This window comes from Suricata suricatta, chromosome 16 (assembly GCF_006229205.1).
Source record: "Suricata suricatta isolate VVHF042 chromosome 16, meerkat_22Aug2017_6uvM2_HiC, whole genome shotgun sequence".
NCBI lineage: Eukaryota > Metazoa > Chordata > Mammalia > Carnivora > Herpestidae > Suricata > Suricata suricatta.
The window spans coordinates 32,912,431-32,925,631 of NC_043715.1; the positions used below are offsets into that span (position 1 = coordinate 32,912,431).

The following is a 13,201-nucleotide window of genomic DNA, read 5'->3' on the forward strand; positions in this document are numbered from 1 at the left end:
TTTCCCAGATTTGGGAAATTCTCAGTTATAATTTGGTCTAGTATGCCTTCAGGCCCTTTCTCTCTGTCTTCCTCTTCAGGAATTCCTATGATACGGATGTTGTTCCCTTTGATTGTATCACTCAGGTCTCGAATTCCTCTTTCCTGCTCCTGGATTAATTTCTCTCTCTTTTTTTCAGCTTCCTCTTTTGCTATAACTATATCTTCCAATTCACCTATTCTTCTCTCTGCCTCGTCAATCCTTGAGGTGGCTGCCTCCATTTTGTTATTGACCTCATCTATAGCCTTTTTTTTTTTAACTCATCACACCTATTTTCAAAGTGCCTAATAATTGTCTCAGTTGATTCTTTGATGCTTTTCTCAACCCCAGTGATTAACTTTATGACAAGTTTTTAAAATTCTTGATCCGGTATGTTATCTAGATCTGCCTTGAGCAGTTCTGTGGCTGTGACTTCCTCCTGGAGGTTCTTCAGGGGAGAGTCCCTTCATTTTGTCATTTTTGCTAGTTTTCTGTCTTTTGTCACCTTTAGAAAGCTCGCTATGCACTGTGCACCTGTTAATATTTCTCTGTTAAAGGAGGCTTATTGACTGTCCAGGGCCTGTCGTTTTAGGAAATATTCTTTTAATGGTGTTTCTCAGTTTCTCTTGTTGTGCCTTTGAATATTTTATTTCCCTACTCAGCAATATTTGGGACTTGCCGTCATGCACACTTTGGCTTGGTTCTTGGTGTAGCCCTAAGAAGGAAAAGAGGCAGACAAACACAGAGGGAACAGAAGCACACAAACACACAGACAAATCAAACAAACAAACACATTAAAAGGGGGAAAGAAATGAAAGAAAATGGAGAGGAAAGAGATGAAAAGAAGAGAAGAAGAAAAAAAAATAAAGAGGGTCAGAGACAACAAAGGACAGTGGACAGTCTAAAAGTGTATGACCAGTTGGGGAGAGAGGTAAGGATGAGATACAGGAGAATATATCTGGATTGCAAGAAGGTAAAAAAAGGGAGAAAGGAGAAAGGTAAATAAGGAGTAAATATTTAAAAATATTTAAGTAAAAAGGGTAATAATCATAAAAAATAAGTACAAAAAAAGAAGAAAAAAAAGAAAAAAATACAGAAAAAAAGAGAAAAAATGCAGCAGCTCTCCCTCGAGGATAGGCGTGGTTTAGTGTGGTAGGACTTGGAGGCTGCTCTCAGAGGCTCCACCTTGGTATCTGCAGAGAAGAGAATGGCGGCTCACCAAGCTCCACTGGAACTACGCACTCTAGGCCACTCTAATGAGTCCAATGTCCTTGTGCTGCGGTTGAGCCAAGTTATATTTTCTAAGCCCGCCTCTGTTCAAATTTCTAGTCCATGCACTTTTATGCTACCACAGATGAGATGTATTTGTTTTGGGGGCTGGCTTCTTAGGGGGAGGGATCAGTTTGTCTTGGCTCAGGCAGGGATTTCGGCTGCCCCTGCCTGAGGCGAGGTGTGCTGCCTGAGGCGAGATGTGCAACAGGATGTGGAGTGCATGCACTCATGGACACAACTGTGGATTCCCAACCCCCAGCCGGGATCGCGATCACGTTGGGGGAGGGATGAGTTTCTCGGGATCGCGATCACGTTGGGGGAGGGATGAGTTTCTCTTGGCTTCGTGCAGCTGTTGCCTGAGGTGCTGCTGGAAATGAGCTGGGAGCTCCTGCAGCTTGAGCACATGCCCAGGCCTCCACCGCCGCCAACTCCCTGCAGGGATCACGTAGGGGTGGGGGCTATTTTTTCCCTGTTGGGACCCAGGATTTGGGACTTGCGCAGCCAATGCTGGGGGCAAGATGCACCGTGGAAATGAGGTGCGTGCTCCCACTCCCAAAACCAAGGTTGAAGTGAGCACCCTTGGTGCTGCTGCGGCGGCGTCCACTGACTCCCCACCAAGATGGCGCAGGGCTGGAAGTTGTTCTTTCCCTTGCGCCACCTGGGTTTGGGATTTGGGCTACCCAGCAGTTATATATGGAGTGAGAGTTTCTCTCTCCAAATGCGGTTAAACATTCTTTATCTCTTCCCCAGAGACAGGACTATGAGCATGTTCAATTTCTCTGTCTTTTCCCTTTGTCTCTCAGGCTCCGTGTGCTTGCCCCTTGTTGGGCTGGAGCTCCCACCTCCCCTGCCCGTCTTGGGCTGGCCCGTTTTCCAATCTCCCCAGTTCGCACCCACTCACTCAGGTATCTTTGAGGTTCTCTTCTTTCTGGAGTCCGTATTTTCTCCTTCTCCTCTTGCAGATGAGAGTAATGTCCTTCTCAGTTCAATAGATGGGGCAGATGAAGTTTACCGAGCTCCCTTCCTCTCCGCCATCTTGGCTCCTCCTGAGGGTGTCAACATTGGTTTATGAGTTTGAGCCAATCATCGGCCTCTGTGCTGACAGCTCAGAGCCTGGAGCCTGCTTCAGATTCTGTGTCTCCCTCTATCTGTCCCTCCCTTCCTCGAGCTGTCTCCCTCTGTCTCTCTCTCAAAATAAATAAAACATAAAAAATAAAAATCAGGAAGTATGAATGTTTAAAAGTTGTCCCTGGGGCGCCTGGGTGGCTCAGTCGGTTAAGCCTCCGACTTCGGCTCAGGTCAGATCTTACGTTTGTGGGTTCGAGCTCGCGTCGGGCCCTGTGCTGACAGCTCAGAACCTGGAGCCTGCTTCCGGTTCTGTGTCTCCTTCTCTCTCTGACCCTCCCCCTCTCATGATCTGTCTCTCTCTGTATCAAAAATAAATAAAACATTAAAAAAAAAAAAGATAGTTCTTTAAAAAAAATAAAAAAATAAAAGTTGTCCCTGGTAATATTACCAGGCATGGCTGAAAGAGGGTGCACGACTATTAGAAACAAAGTGGATTTTAACCCTGCTTCTGAGAGGCCCTTCTGACTACAAAGGGCAGGCGATTCTCTGTAGTCACAGAACAGGAGCTTTGATCCTCTGGAACTGTGATAAACAACTTAGAGTAAATGAATCAGGCAGAGAGTGTCTGGAGGGGTCCGGCAGCCTCTGTGTGCTGGTGTTCTTTGTTTTTACAGGGCTAATCTCATAAATGTTGCACTAGACTCAATGCCATGCATTTTTAGGCTCAGTTATCATATTTTCCTTGTGTTTACTTCATAAAGTCGGCACTTCTTTGCTCCTGTTGAAATGGGATCTCCTATTTGAATTACCTGGTGAAGGCAACTAAAGCATTATTGCCTAAGGAACTCACTAAGTGTAGATGTATATATCTCCTATCTCCATCCATGTATGTATGTATGTATGTGTGTATCTATCTATCTACTATGCATCTATCCTTATTTATAGAACAAAACAACAACAATTTAAATTACTTCCTTACCTTATTTTATTTTATCCTTCCCAAAATCTTGCAAGGTAAATAGGCCATGGGAAAAGCATTGAGTTCACCGAGACACTTGAAAGATTGGGTATACTGTTTGTCATTGTGCAACCAATAAATGGTGCAAGGAATTCAACCCACATCTTCTCTGTCCTCCTCTCTTACCTCCTTTTGCTGACTCTGTTCCAGGCATATTAGTTTATAATCACTCCCTGAGGATATCAGGTACCTTTCCTCTGAGCGTTTGCAGTGATGATTCCCATTATCGGAATGCTCTTCCCTTAGACATTTGTTTCATTCACCTCCCTCTGGCCTGTTCAAATCCCACCTTCCTAGTGAGGCTTATTCTGCCATTTAAATTAAATGCTGTGATTCTGCCTATAATCACAATGCTCCATATGCTGCTTTATTCTCCATAACATTAGTTACTGGCTAACCTGTTAGATAATTTGCATGTTTGTATTTCTGCTCCCATCCACCTAGAATGTAGGCTCCATACAGTCAAGAATTTTGCCTTTTTTTATGTGTAGTAGAGATCCAGCAAAAAAAAGTCTAAAGTCAACCAGAACTAGGCACAATTGTAACTTGTGTGATTTGATATTTTAGTCATTTCGATCAGAGCTGGGCCAATTACTGAAGAGGATCTCTTCTACTGCATTTAAGCAGCACAATAAATTCAAAGAAACTGAAATTTCCGACAATTACAGAACAGGTACGTGCTCTTTCTCCCTTCATTCGTCTAGGCTCAAATTTATCCTCCCTGGGTGATAAGGGAATGTGTAAAAATGATTGGCCTAAGTCTAAATTAAAGATGAAGACATACAAGAAAACATTCAAACATTTCTTTTTTTTTTTTTTTTCACGCATGCAAAAGCACAGTGATCTCCAACAGAAATGAAACCCTGCTGCTGCCACCAGCAGGATTTCTAACAGACAGGGGGACCCAATCTTTTCCCGTTCTCTGGGGTCCCTGCAAGCGCCGCGAGACTGGAACCCTCTCTCAAACTTTACACAAACGCAAGTGAGTGCCCTACCTACACCTGTGTCTCCAACAGATGCCGCACTTGCCACTCGCACGAGTGTCAAACATTTCTTTAAAAAAAGTATTGACCAGTTTCCTTTAACACATCAGGGGGTATCTAGCCTCTAGTAAGGTCAGAGCGGGATCAGAGAAGAACAAAAGACAGAGGGAAGAGGCAAGGGTGAGTCACTTCATCTCTCCCTTTGTACCTTACTTCCTCCCGGACTGTCCTGCCTTACATTTAAAATGCAGATTGCAGAAGTGAGCACATGCAGGTAGAACATGTAACCACTTCCACATCCCATCCCAGTCCCTGGGACATGGAAAATTCTGTATGTGTAAGTCTGGCTCAACCCATCACCATTCACTCAGATTAATTCTTTCTCTACTGCTGATTCAAAAAGACACAGGAGCAAAGGGAGATTAATAAGAAAGTTTTATACTCAGATGTATGTAAGTACACAATCTGGAAATGATAAAAGCCCGTCAAGGCAAACAGGTGGGGTAAAGTAAGCCCCTATGGCAGTGGTGTCCTGCCGCTTCCAACCAGAGAAGACTGGCCAGAGCTTGGGTCAGCTGAGTTCACAGTCATGGCAGGGATGGCACAGTTGTTTTATACAGCTTTTTCCCGTTTTCCACCACCAGGACTTCTTGAATCTGGTGTCATTCTGGAGTAGTTCTAAACTGGGGCTCATGTGCTCCTTGTCCTCCAATACACATGTGGACAGAAATGCCAGTAGACATGTGCACAAAACGTACACACTTACTGTATGAAGAGATCGGGTTAAGTTTCACTTAAAGGGGTTGGGCCCCTATCTGGTGCAACAGTCATTTCTGGTTATACATAATTTGCAGGGGAAGATTTGGTCCTTTTTTTTTTTTTTAATGTTTTATTTACTTTTGAGAGACGGATAGACAGCATGAGCAGGGGGTGGTCAGAGAGAGAAGGAGACACAGAATCCGAAGCAGCTTTCAGGCTCCGAGCTAGCTGTCCACACAGAGCCCAATGCGGGGCCCGAACCCACGAACTGTGAGATCATGACCTGAGCCGAAGCCAGACGTTCAACCAACTGAGCCACCCAGGTGCCTCTATTTGTTGAGATTCATGATAAGAGAAAGGAATTTTTAAGTCCATTTCCGGTTATATACAATTTGCAGAGGCAAATTTGGTCCTTATTTGTTGAGATTCATGATAAGAGAAAGCAATTTTTAAATCCATTTCTGGTTATATACAATTTGCAGAGGAAGATTTGGTCCTTATTTGTGGTGTTATCCTTCATCACACGACCAGCAGTACTAAGGTTATGGGATATCATTTAAGTTCAGGAAGGAACAATTTCTTGTTGGTGTTTGTTTGAACAGAAATAGCAAGCTTATACAAATTTTGGGCAAAGATTTCTTATGAGAACCCTAAAAAAGATGTGATGTCAGATATATTTGAAAACAATAAATTTCAATCATTTTATTTCCATCTTTTTATTTCCCAGGGAGGAAAAATTAAGCATATGATGCGTGTTGGGGCTTCAGGACAATCCAAGGAATTTGGGTAAGGATATCCCAGAGAAAGCTACCTCTTGACTTTCTCTTGTCAAATAGGAGTAGACAGATAGGATGCTTTTTTGAAATACAGACCATTCTCTTACTTGTCCTTACAGGCAAAATATATTAGACGGCAAGTGGTTATTCTAAGATAATTTGCCTTGGCAGAAGCAAACCTGTTGAGACAGCATTTGTTAAGACAAAATATTTTTTATTAATGATAAATTAATTGATGATTAAAATAGTTAATGATGCAAATAATGATTAATTTAATTAATTGATTAATAAAAATGTTTTGATAACAGCAAATTAGAGTTGCCAGGAAGATTCCTTCTCATTTGAAAATCTATGAAGGATTTGAAAGTCCTGCCTGCAGGCAAGCAGTTTACTAGGAAAGAGGCTGCTTTGCTGGCTTTACAGACACATTTCTCCTACTTCAGCTGGGATTTCTCCACAAAGATCTTCTGAGAAAGAAAAATAGAGGAGAAGGTGAAGGAAGAAATGGCCAGTTCTCAGGGACAGCTGACCTTCAGGGATGTGGCCGTCGAATTCTCCCAGCAGGAGTTGCGATGCCTGAACCACAGTCAGTGGGAACTGTACAGAGATGTGATGTTAGAGAACTATGGACACCTTGTCTTTTTGGGTCTTGTTGTGTCAAAGCCAGACCTGGTCATCTTTTTGGAACAAAAGAGGCAGCTATGGGGTGTGAAGAAGACAGTAGCCTCATACCCAGCTATATTTCCAAATGATACTGAGAGCCTCTTTCCAAAGATGTTCATAGAAACTTCTTTCCAAAGAGTGTCGGTGGATAGATATAAACATAGTGCCCTTGAGAATGGACACTTAATGAGAGACCGGAACAAGGATGCGGAGAGTGAAGAGCATCAAACACACCTGGAGACTCCTATTCCAGACTACGAAGGTGAATGGCATACATATGGGGCGGTCTTTGATCAAAGCACCAACCTCATTACACATAAGAGTATACATTTGGGAGAGAATCCTTCTAAATATGATGCATGTGGGGAAATACTTAACCAGTCCTCCAGTGTCGGTGACCGAAAGAGGATTCATGTGGGAAAAAGCCCACTCACATGCAATGAACCTGGGAACATACTTAGTCAGTCATCCATACTACATATTAATAAGACAATCCATGCTGGACAGAAAGGTTACATTTGTAAGGAGTGTGGCAAAGCCTTCAACAGGCCCTCAGCACTAATTCAACATCAGCGAGAGCACAGTGGACAGAAACCTTACAAATGTGAAAAAGGTGGTAAAACCTTCAATTATGGCTCATTAGTAAATGGACATAGACTAATCCATACAGGAGAGAAACCCTACACACATAAAAAATGTGGGATGGCCTTTACCCAACACTCACCTCCTACGGAACATCACAGAACTCATACTGGAGAGAAACCTTACCAATGTAAACAATGTGGCAAGGCTTTTCAGTGGCCTTCATTCCTTAATCAACATCAGCGGATCCATACTGGAGAGAAACCTTACCAATGTAACGAATGTGACAAGGCCTTTAAGTCACTCTCAACCCTTAATCAACATCGCCGGATCCATACTGGAGAGAAACCTCACCAATGTAACGAATGTGGCAAGGCCTTTAAGTGGCTCTCAGTCCTTAATCAACATCACCGGATCCATACTGGAGAGAAACCTTATCAATGTAACGAATGTGGCAAGGCCTTTGCTTACCGCTCAGGCTTTACCAGACATCACAGAATCCATATGGGAGAGAAACCTTACCAATGTAAACCTTACCAATGTAAAGACTGTTGCAAAGACTTTAAGTGGTTCTCATCCTTTAAAGAACATTGTCAAATTCATACTGGAGATAAAACGTACCAATGTATTGAATGTGGCATGTCCTTTCCTCAATACTCAGGCCTTAGCAAACATCAGAGAGTCCATACTGGAGAGAAACACTACCAATGTAAGGAATGTGGCAAGTTCTTTAACAGGCTCTCAGTCCTTAATGAACATCACCGAATCCATACTGGAGAGAAACCCTACCAATGTAAAGACTGTGGCAAAGCCTTTAACTCACTCTCAGTCATTAGTCGTCATCACCGAATCCATACTGGAGAGAAACCTTACCAATGTAATGAATGTGGCAAGGCCTTTAACTGTCGATCAGCTCTCAATGTTCATCACAGAATCCATTCTGGAGAGAAACCTTACCAATGTAAAGAATGTGGCAAGTTCTTTGCTCAGTCCTCACAGCTTACTAATCATCACCGGATCCATACTGGAGAGAAACCCTACCATTGTAAAGAATGTGGTAAGGCCTTTAGCCGTCAATCAGCCCTTAATGTTCATCACAGAATCCATACTGAAAAGAAACCTTACTAATGTGAAGAATGTGGCAAGGGATTTATCCAACACTCACAGCTTATTCAACATCACAGAATTCATACTAGATTGAAACTCTACAAATGTTAAGAAAGTGGTGCTGGGTGCCATGTCGGCATTCCTGGAGGACATAGTCACAGCAAGCAAATGGCAGTCATTTCCACCATTCCTGCCATGAAGCGAAACTGGTATCTCCTTCTATTGGCTCACATTAGAAATGGGACTGTTATTGATTAGGCCTCACAGTGTTCTAAATCAGACCAGTATTTCCCATACCGATACCTCATGGGAAGACACATATTTCCACCTCAACAAAGAAGAATTTAGACAAAGCAGTGAAGATGTTTGTCCAAAGGCTCTTTTAATGAACTTAACGAACCCAAGAGATAGATAATAGAGGGAGTTAAAAAACACAAGAGTTACTATTAACTCTGGCCTGGAGACTTAAAGATAAGAAATAAACAAGAGCCAGGTGTAAGTTACTGCACATACCTTTGTTAATTGGTGCCACAAATGCCTTCCCTTACACTGATATCCATTATGAGGATGGGTAAGAGTAGTTAAAACTTAAACTCATATACAAAGGCCGGCACATCTAGGGCCCCTATGGAGCTTACACCTTCAACGTCAAATAACAAGATTTACTTACTAACCACTGCCAATACCTTCTTTCTTTTGTGAGCCAGACGGAATGACTACTAACCTATGCCTGAATCTTAGCGTTATTGACATAAACAAATGTGTTTGCTACCTTCTATCTTCTTAGTTGTAAGAACATTCTGCTATCTTCTTAGTTTTAAGATTTACTACCAGTTTAATCAAATGGGCATGTTATCTGCTTTTCACTGCGAATATCCTGTTATCCTAGTATTTGTAAAAATTAACTACTTCACTGAAGTTAGAGTAGTTCTGCAAAAATGCCTCTGTAAAACCTGTTTCTGTACACTTTTCAAAGAATCCTATTAATGAGAATTATTTGTAGTAAAAATTCCTCTTTTTTGATGTCATGTTAACACTTGATCTATAAATAAAGACCAAAAAAACCCAACAGAGCAGAGATGCCTGTCTGGTGATCAGAAAAGAAGCCGAAGCTCTCTCACCCCCTTTCACCGACATCGTCCATCCTTTCAGGGATGCCGGGACCTGCTGGAGCCAGACTCCAGCAAGCAATATGGCTAGATCTTTAAGTGCCCTTTATACCTTACTTGACGTCACAGAATTCATAGTAGATGGAAACCTTCCCAATGTAAAGAATGCAGTAAGGTCTTTAATCACTCTTCAACCTTTACTCAGTATCACAGAATTCATCCTGGAGCAACTCTTCCAAATTTAAGAAATGTGAGAAAAGTTTTGTGGACTGCTCACCCCTTGCTTCACATTGGAAAATTGATACTGGAGAATAACCACTGAATACTATAGCATGTGGCAAAACTTTTAAACAATGCTGCACCCTGACTTCTGATCAAAGAAGGAATACTAGAGAGAATATTGCACATATACAGAATTTGGGAAGCATGTTAATTAGAGGTGAAGCTTCATTCTACATCACAGAATTCATACTGGAGGAAAAACATAAAATGCAAAGAATGTATTTACTCAGGATCACAGCCTTTATACTGAGAAGAAACATTACAGAGGTAATTAATGTGTCCCTCCTATAGCTGAAACTCACAACTTGCTCAATTCCATAGCTATCTTACAGGATAGAAAATCACCTGAAGAGAAAATTGCAGTGCTTACATGTGGAATTGGATCCTTAATCAATATCTGAAAAGCCTTATGAGAGTTAAACGCTACACACATGATGAATGAGGCACGGCCTTCATATGAAATGCACAGTTTAGCCAACACCAGCCAGTGCATGAAATAAGGTAACTTTGGAGACATATTTAGAAAAATATATAATTGAACATCAATTGTGTCAATAAATATCACCGAATTCACATTAGGAAGTAGTACATCAGTCTCTATTCAGAAATACACCAAAATTCTGATGATGAAGAATAATACAGAGTTAAACACAATGTATACACTATTATGCCTCCCAAGATTAAATGGATTAGTTGTTGGGAGCCGTTCTGAGCTCACAAGTTGAGAATACTCCTTGTGAGGTTAAGGCAGGTGTGCAAGGCCTGCCATCACATGATGACCATATCTACCCCCCAACTCAGTTGTTTTTCCTGAGCACCAACCCCCCCGCCCCCTCCACCCAAGACCCCTTGTTGATTGGTATCCGGAGGGACTTGTCCCCTTATTCTGGCCCTAATATATGCTGATTGCACCTTGTGGAGGAACTTATTATATGAACTTCTTCTTTTGTGATTATGGGAGCAAACATTGCTTTTCCTGAGAATCCTGTTTTTCTTATACTTCCCCTCAAGAAAACAAGCTATTGACCCTTGCTCACAAAGAATTTGCCTTTGCTATGCTAGAAACATTGTCTTATATTTGAATGCTAAAGATACCTTCCTTCCCCATAGATAAGCATCTAAATCAACTACATCACTTGCTATTAATAAAAATTATGCATACGTCTTCTACAAAAAATAAAAGAAAATTTATGAAGCAACAAATCTCCAGTTATAGTAATTGAAGCCATGGTGTGTAGTCTTGGATGGAGTTGGTAGTGGTGACAATGGACCATAGCTGACACCCTGTGGTTCAACACTCCCTGCCTGTTCCCTTGTCTCGCTCACCAATAATCTGTTGTAATTCATGCAGAGTTAATATAGAGGGAAGACTGAGTGACCCGGGGAACTCTTTAAATGAACTTTTTACCCCCAAAATAACTTTTGTCTCCTTGTTTTCAACCCCTACTCTCTCTTCTCTTTACTATAAACAAGGCTCAGCAGAAGCAGACCGGCTTGTGCAGCCCCTTCTTTGGACAGTCCTTTCTTGATCATTCTGTTCATCTGTCCTGCCTTTCACTTTTTGCCTTCTAGAAATGTATCAAAATCTTTCTGTGGTTGATAACTTCTACATTCTCTTGGCGTTGATTGGTATTTTGATTTTTCTACACTTTTATTAAATATGGTTTTAGGAGGAACAAAAAAGTAAATGTGTTTTTCTAGTCTGCTGGCTTGAACTGAAAATACCGGTTGATTTTAGCATCCAGCATTCCCATATAAAAAAAAACCCAACCTCAGCATTCACATTCAACTTTCCTTGAGATATTACTAAGGATTTAGGATGTGGTCATTTCTAATGGGAAAATAATACCTATCTCATGGAGTTGATTTGAGGACTAAATGAGATAATGAACATAAAAATGATTTGTAAAGTTTAAAGTTGTCTAAGAGTTTTTTGGTTATTATTTTATTTGTTGTTATTTTAATGTTACTCTTTTAGTTGTTGCTACTTCAACTTCCCCTGAAAGCTGTTTATGACATCGCTAATGTGAGAAAATGCCTCCTGGCTTATTGTTTGAAAGCCAGACTGTATTTTCAATAGCTCAGTGGAAATGACATTGTTGGTTTTGAAGGTTAGGGGTAAAGACACAAATGTTCCTTGACGCCTGTCACTTTGAAGTATTTTCAGAAGCCAATTTACTCATGTATCCTTCCTTCCAGTTTTGTTGAGGACCTACTACCAGCCAGTTATTAGGTAGTGAAACACATTTTTCAGATTTTAAATATTTTGGGCTTTGTGGGCCATGTACAGGTTCTGTAGCTTCTTCTCCTTCTTCAATAGCTTTCCAGAATGTAAGAACTATTATTCTATCATGGATCATACAAAAACAGGCTGAGAACCCAATTTGATCTGTGGACCCTTATTTGCTAACCCCTGCTCTAAATCTTCACTGAGTAGAAGGTATATCCTTGAGTAATTCACTTAATTAATTATTGATCTTCCTGATCTTGTCTTTACTCCTCTCCAGTCTCCAATCCACATGGCATCCAGAGAGATTCTGTGAAAACTTAGGTCCCACCATATCATGTAAGTCTCTAGTTGCTCACTCAAGGCAAACACCAAAGTCCTTAAAATGCTTCCAGAGCCCTGGCAATCTGGACCTCCATTTCCTTTCTGAGTTCATTTCCTTCTCCTCTCCACCTTGCTCATTCTGTCACCACACCCTGACATCCTCTCTGTTCCCCAATTATTCCAGGACACTCTTGTCTCATTGGTTTCCATCTGCCTGTTGCCCCTGCTTGTAACATCCATTCCTCAGACATGCGCATTGCTGTCTCCCACATCACCTCATGCTCTTTCTTACATGTCATGTTCCCTGTAGAGCCTTCATTGATCACTTAATTTTGCATGGCAACCTCTTCCCATGAACTAACAATGTCCATGTCCCTTCCCTGTTTCTAGTTCTCTCTAGTACTTACCTGATATGCTAGTTATTTTATCCATTTATTTAGCTTTTGTTTATATGTTTTTACTTAAGTTTAAATATTTGCTCATTTGTTTATTTTTGCCTCCCCCTCCACTAGATAGAGGGGATGTCCATTTGTGATCTCTACTATATTTCCTGAGCATAGCTATAAAACCTACTAAGGAAGGGTTTCTTTACTGAAAAGGAAGGTGTTTTTTTTTTTTTTTTGACTGAATGAATTAATTGTGTGCATAAGTTAATGAACCAATCTCCAGGGTTTCTGAATCGAGGATGGATGTGAAGAGGAAGGCAGGTGGCTGGGAGGGACAAGGTACTGCAAGAAGCAGTATCTGTAGGTGTCTGGTAACTAACGAAATACATAGGTGTTTGTTAATTTACATAGTTTTGATGGGAGAACTGGGAACTAGTTTTGAGCTACATATCATTGAGATTTTTATAGTGCATTCTGTAGAGTTATTTTCAAGCATGTACGACTATCATGAAAATATGTGCATTCATATGCACCCCTCTTACTTTGATACTTTATAAGGCCCCTTAAAGTAGAGATAGAAAGTATTAATGCCCTTCCTTTATGATGATGAGCTCACTTTCCTCATGA

The 13,201-nt window shown here is 41.2% G+C and overlaps 1 protein-coding gene across 8 annotated transcripts in view; it reads left to right on the plus strand.

The window, feature by feature from the left end:
• Positions 1 to 13,201, plus strand: part of LOC115279657 (zinc finger protein 883-like) — a 49,523-nt gene that overhangs the window by 12,987 nt on the left and 23,335 nt on the right. For 5 of the 8 annotated variants that reach the window (XR_003903557.1, XR_003903561.1, XR_003903559.1 and 2 more), the window contains exons 2-5: positions 3,944 to 4,049; positions 4,212 to 4,358; positions 5,846 to 5,904; positions 12,145 to 12,203. Coding sequence is in view for 1 of the 8 variants with exons in the window: in XM_029924153.1 (XP_029780013.1) it covers positions 6,399 to 8,267 (1,869 nt within the window). In the remaining 7 variants the exon portion in view is untranslated. Of the gene's footprint in view, positions 1 to 3,943; positions 4,050 to 4,211; positions 4,359 to 5,845; positions 5,905 to 6,202; positions 8,748 to 9,958; positions 10,533 to 12,144; positions 12,204 to 13,201 lie in introns of those variants that run through there. The other 3 variants (XR_003903562.1, XM_029924153.1, XR_003903560.1) reach the window with 3 other exon arrangements.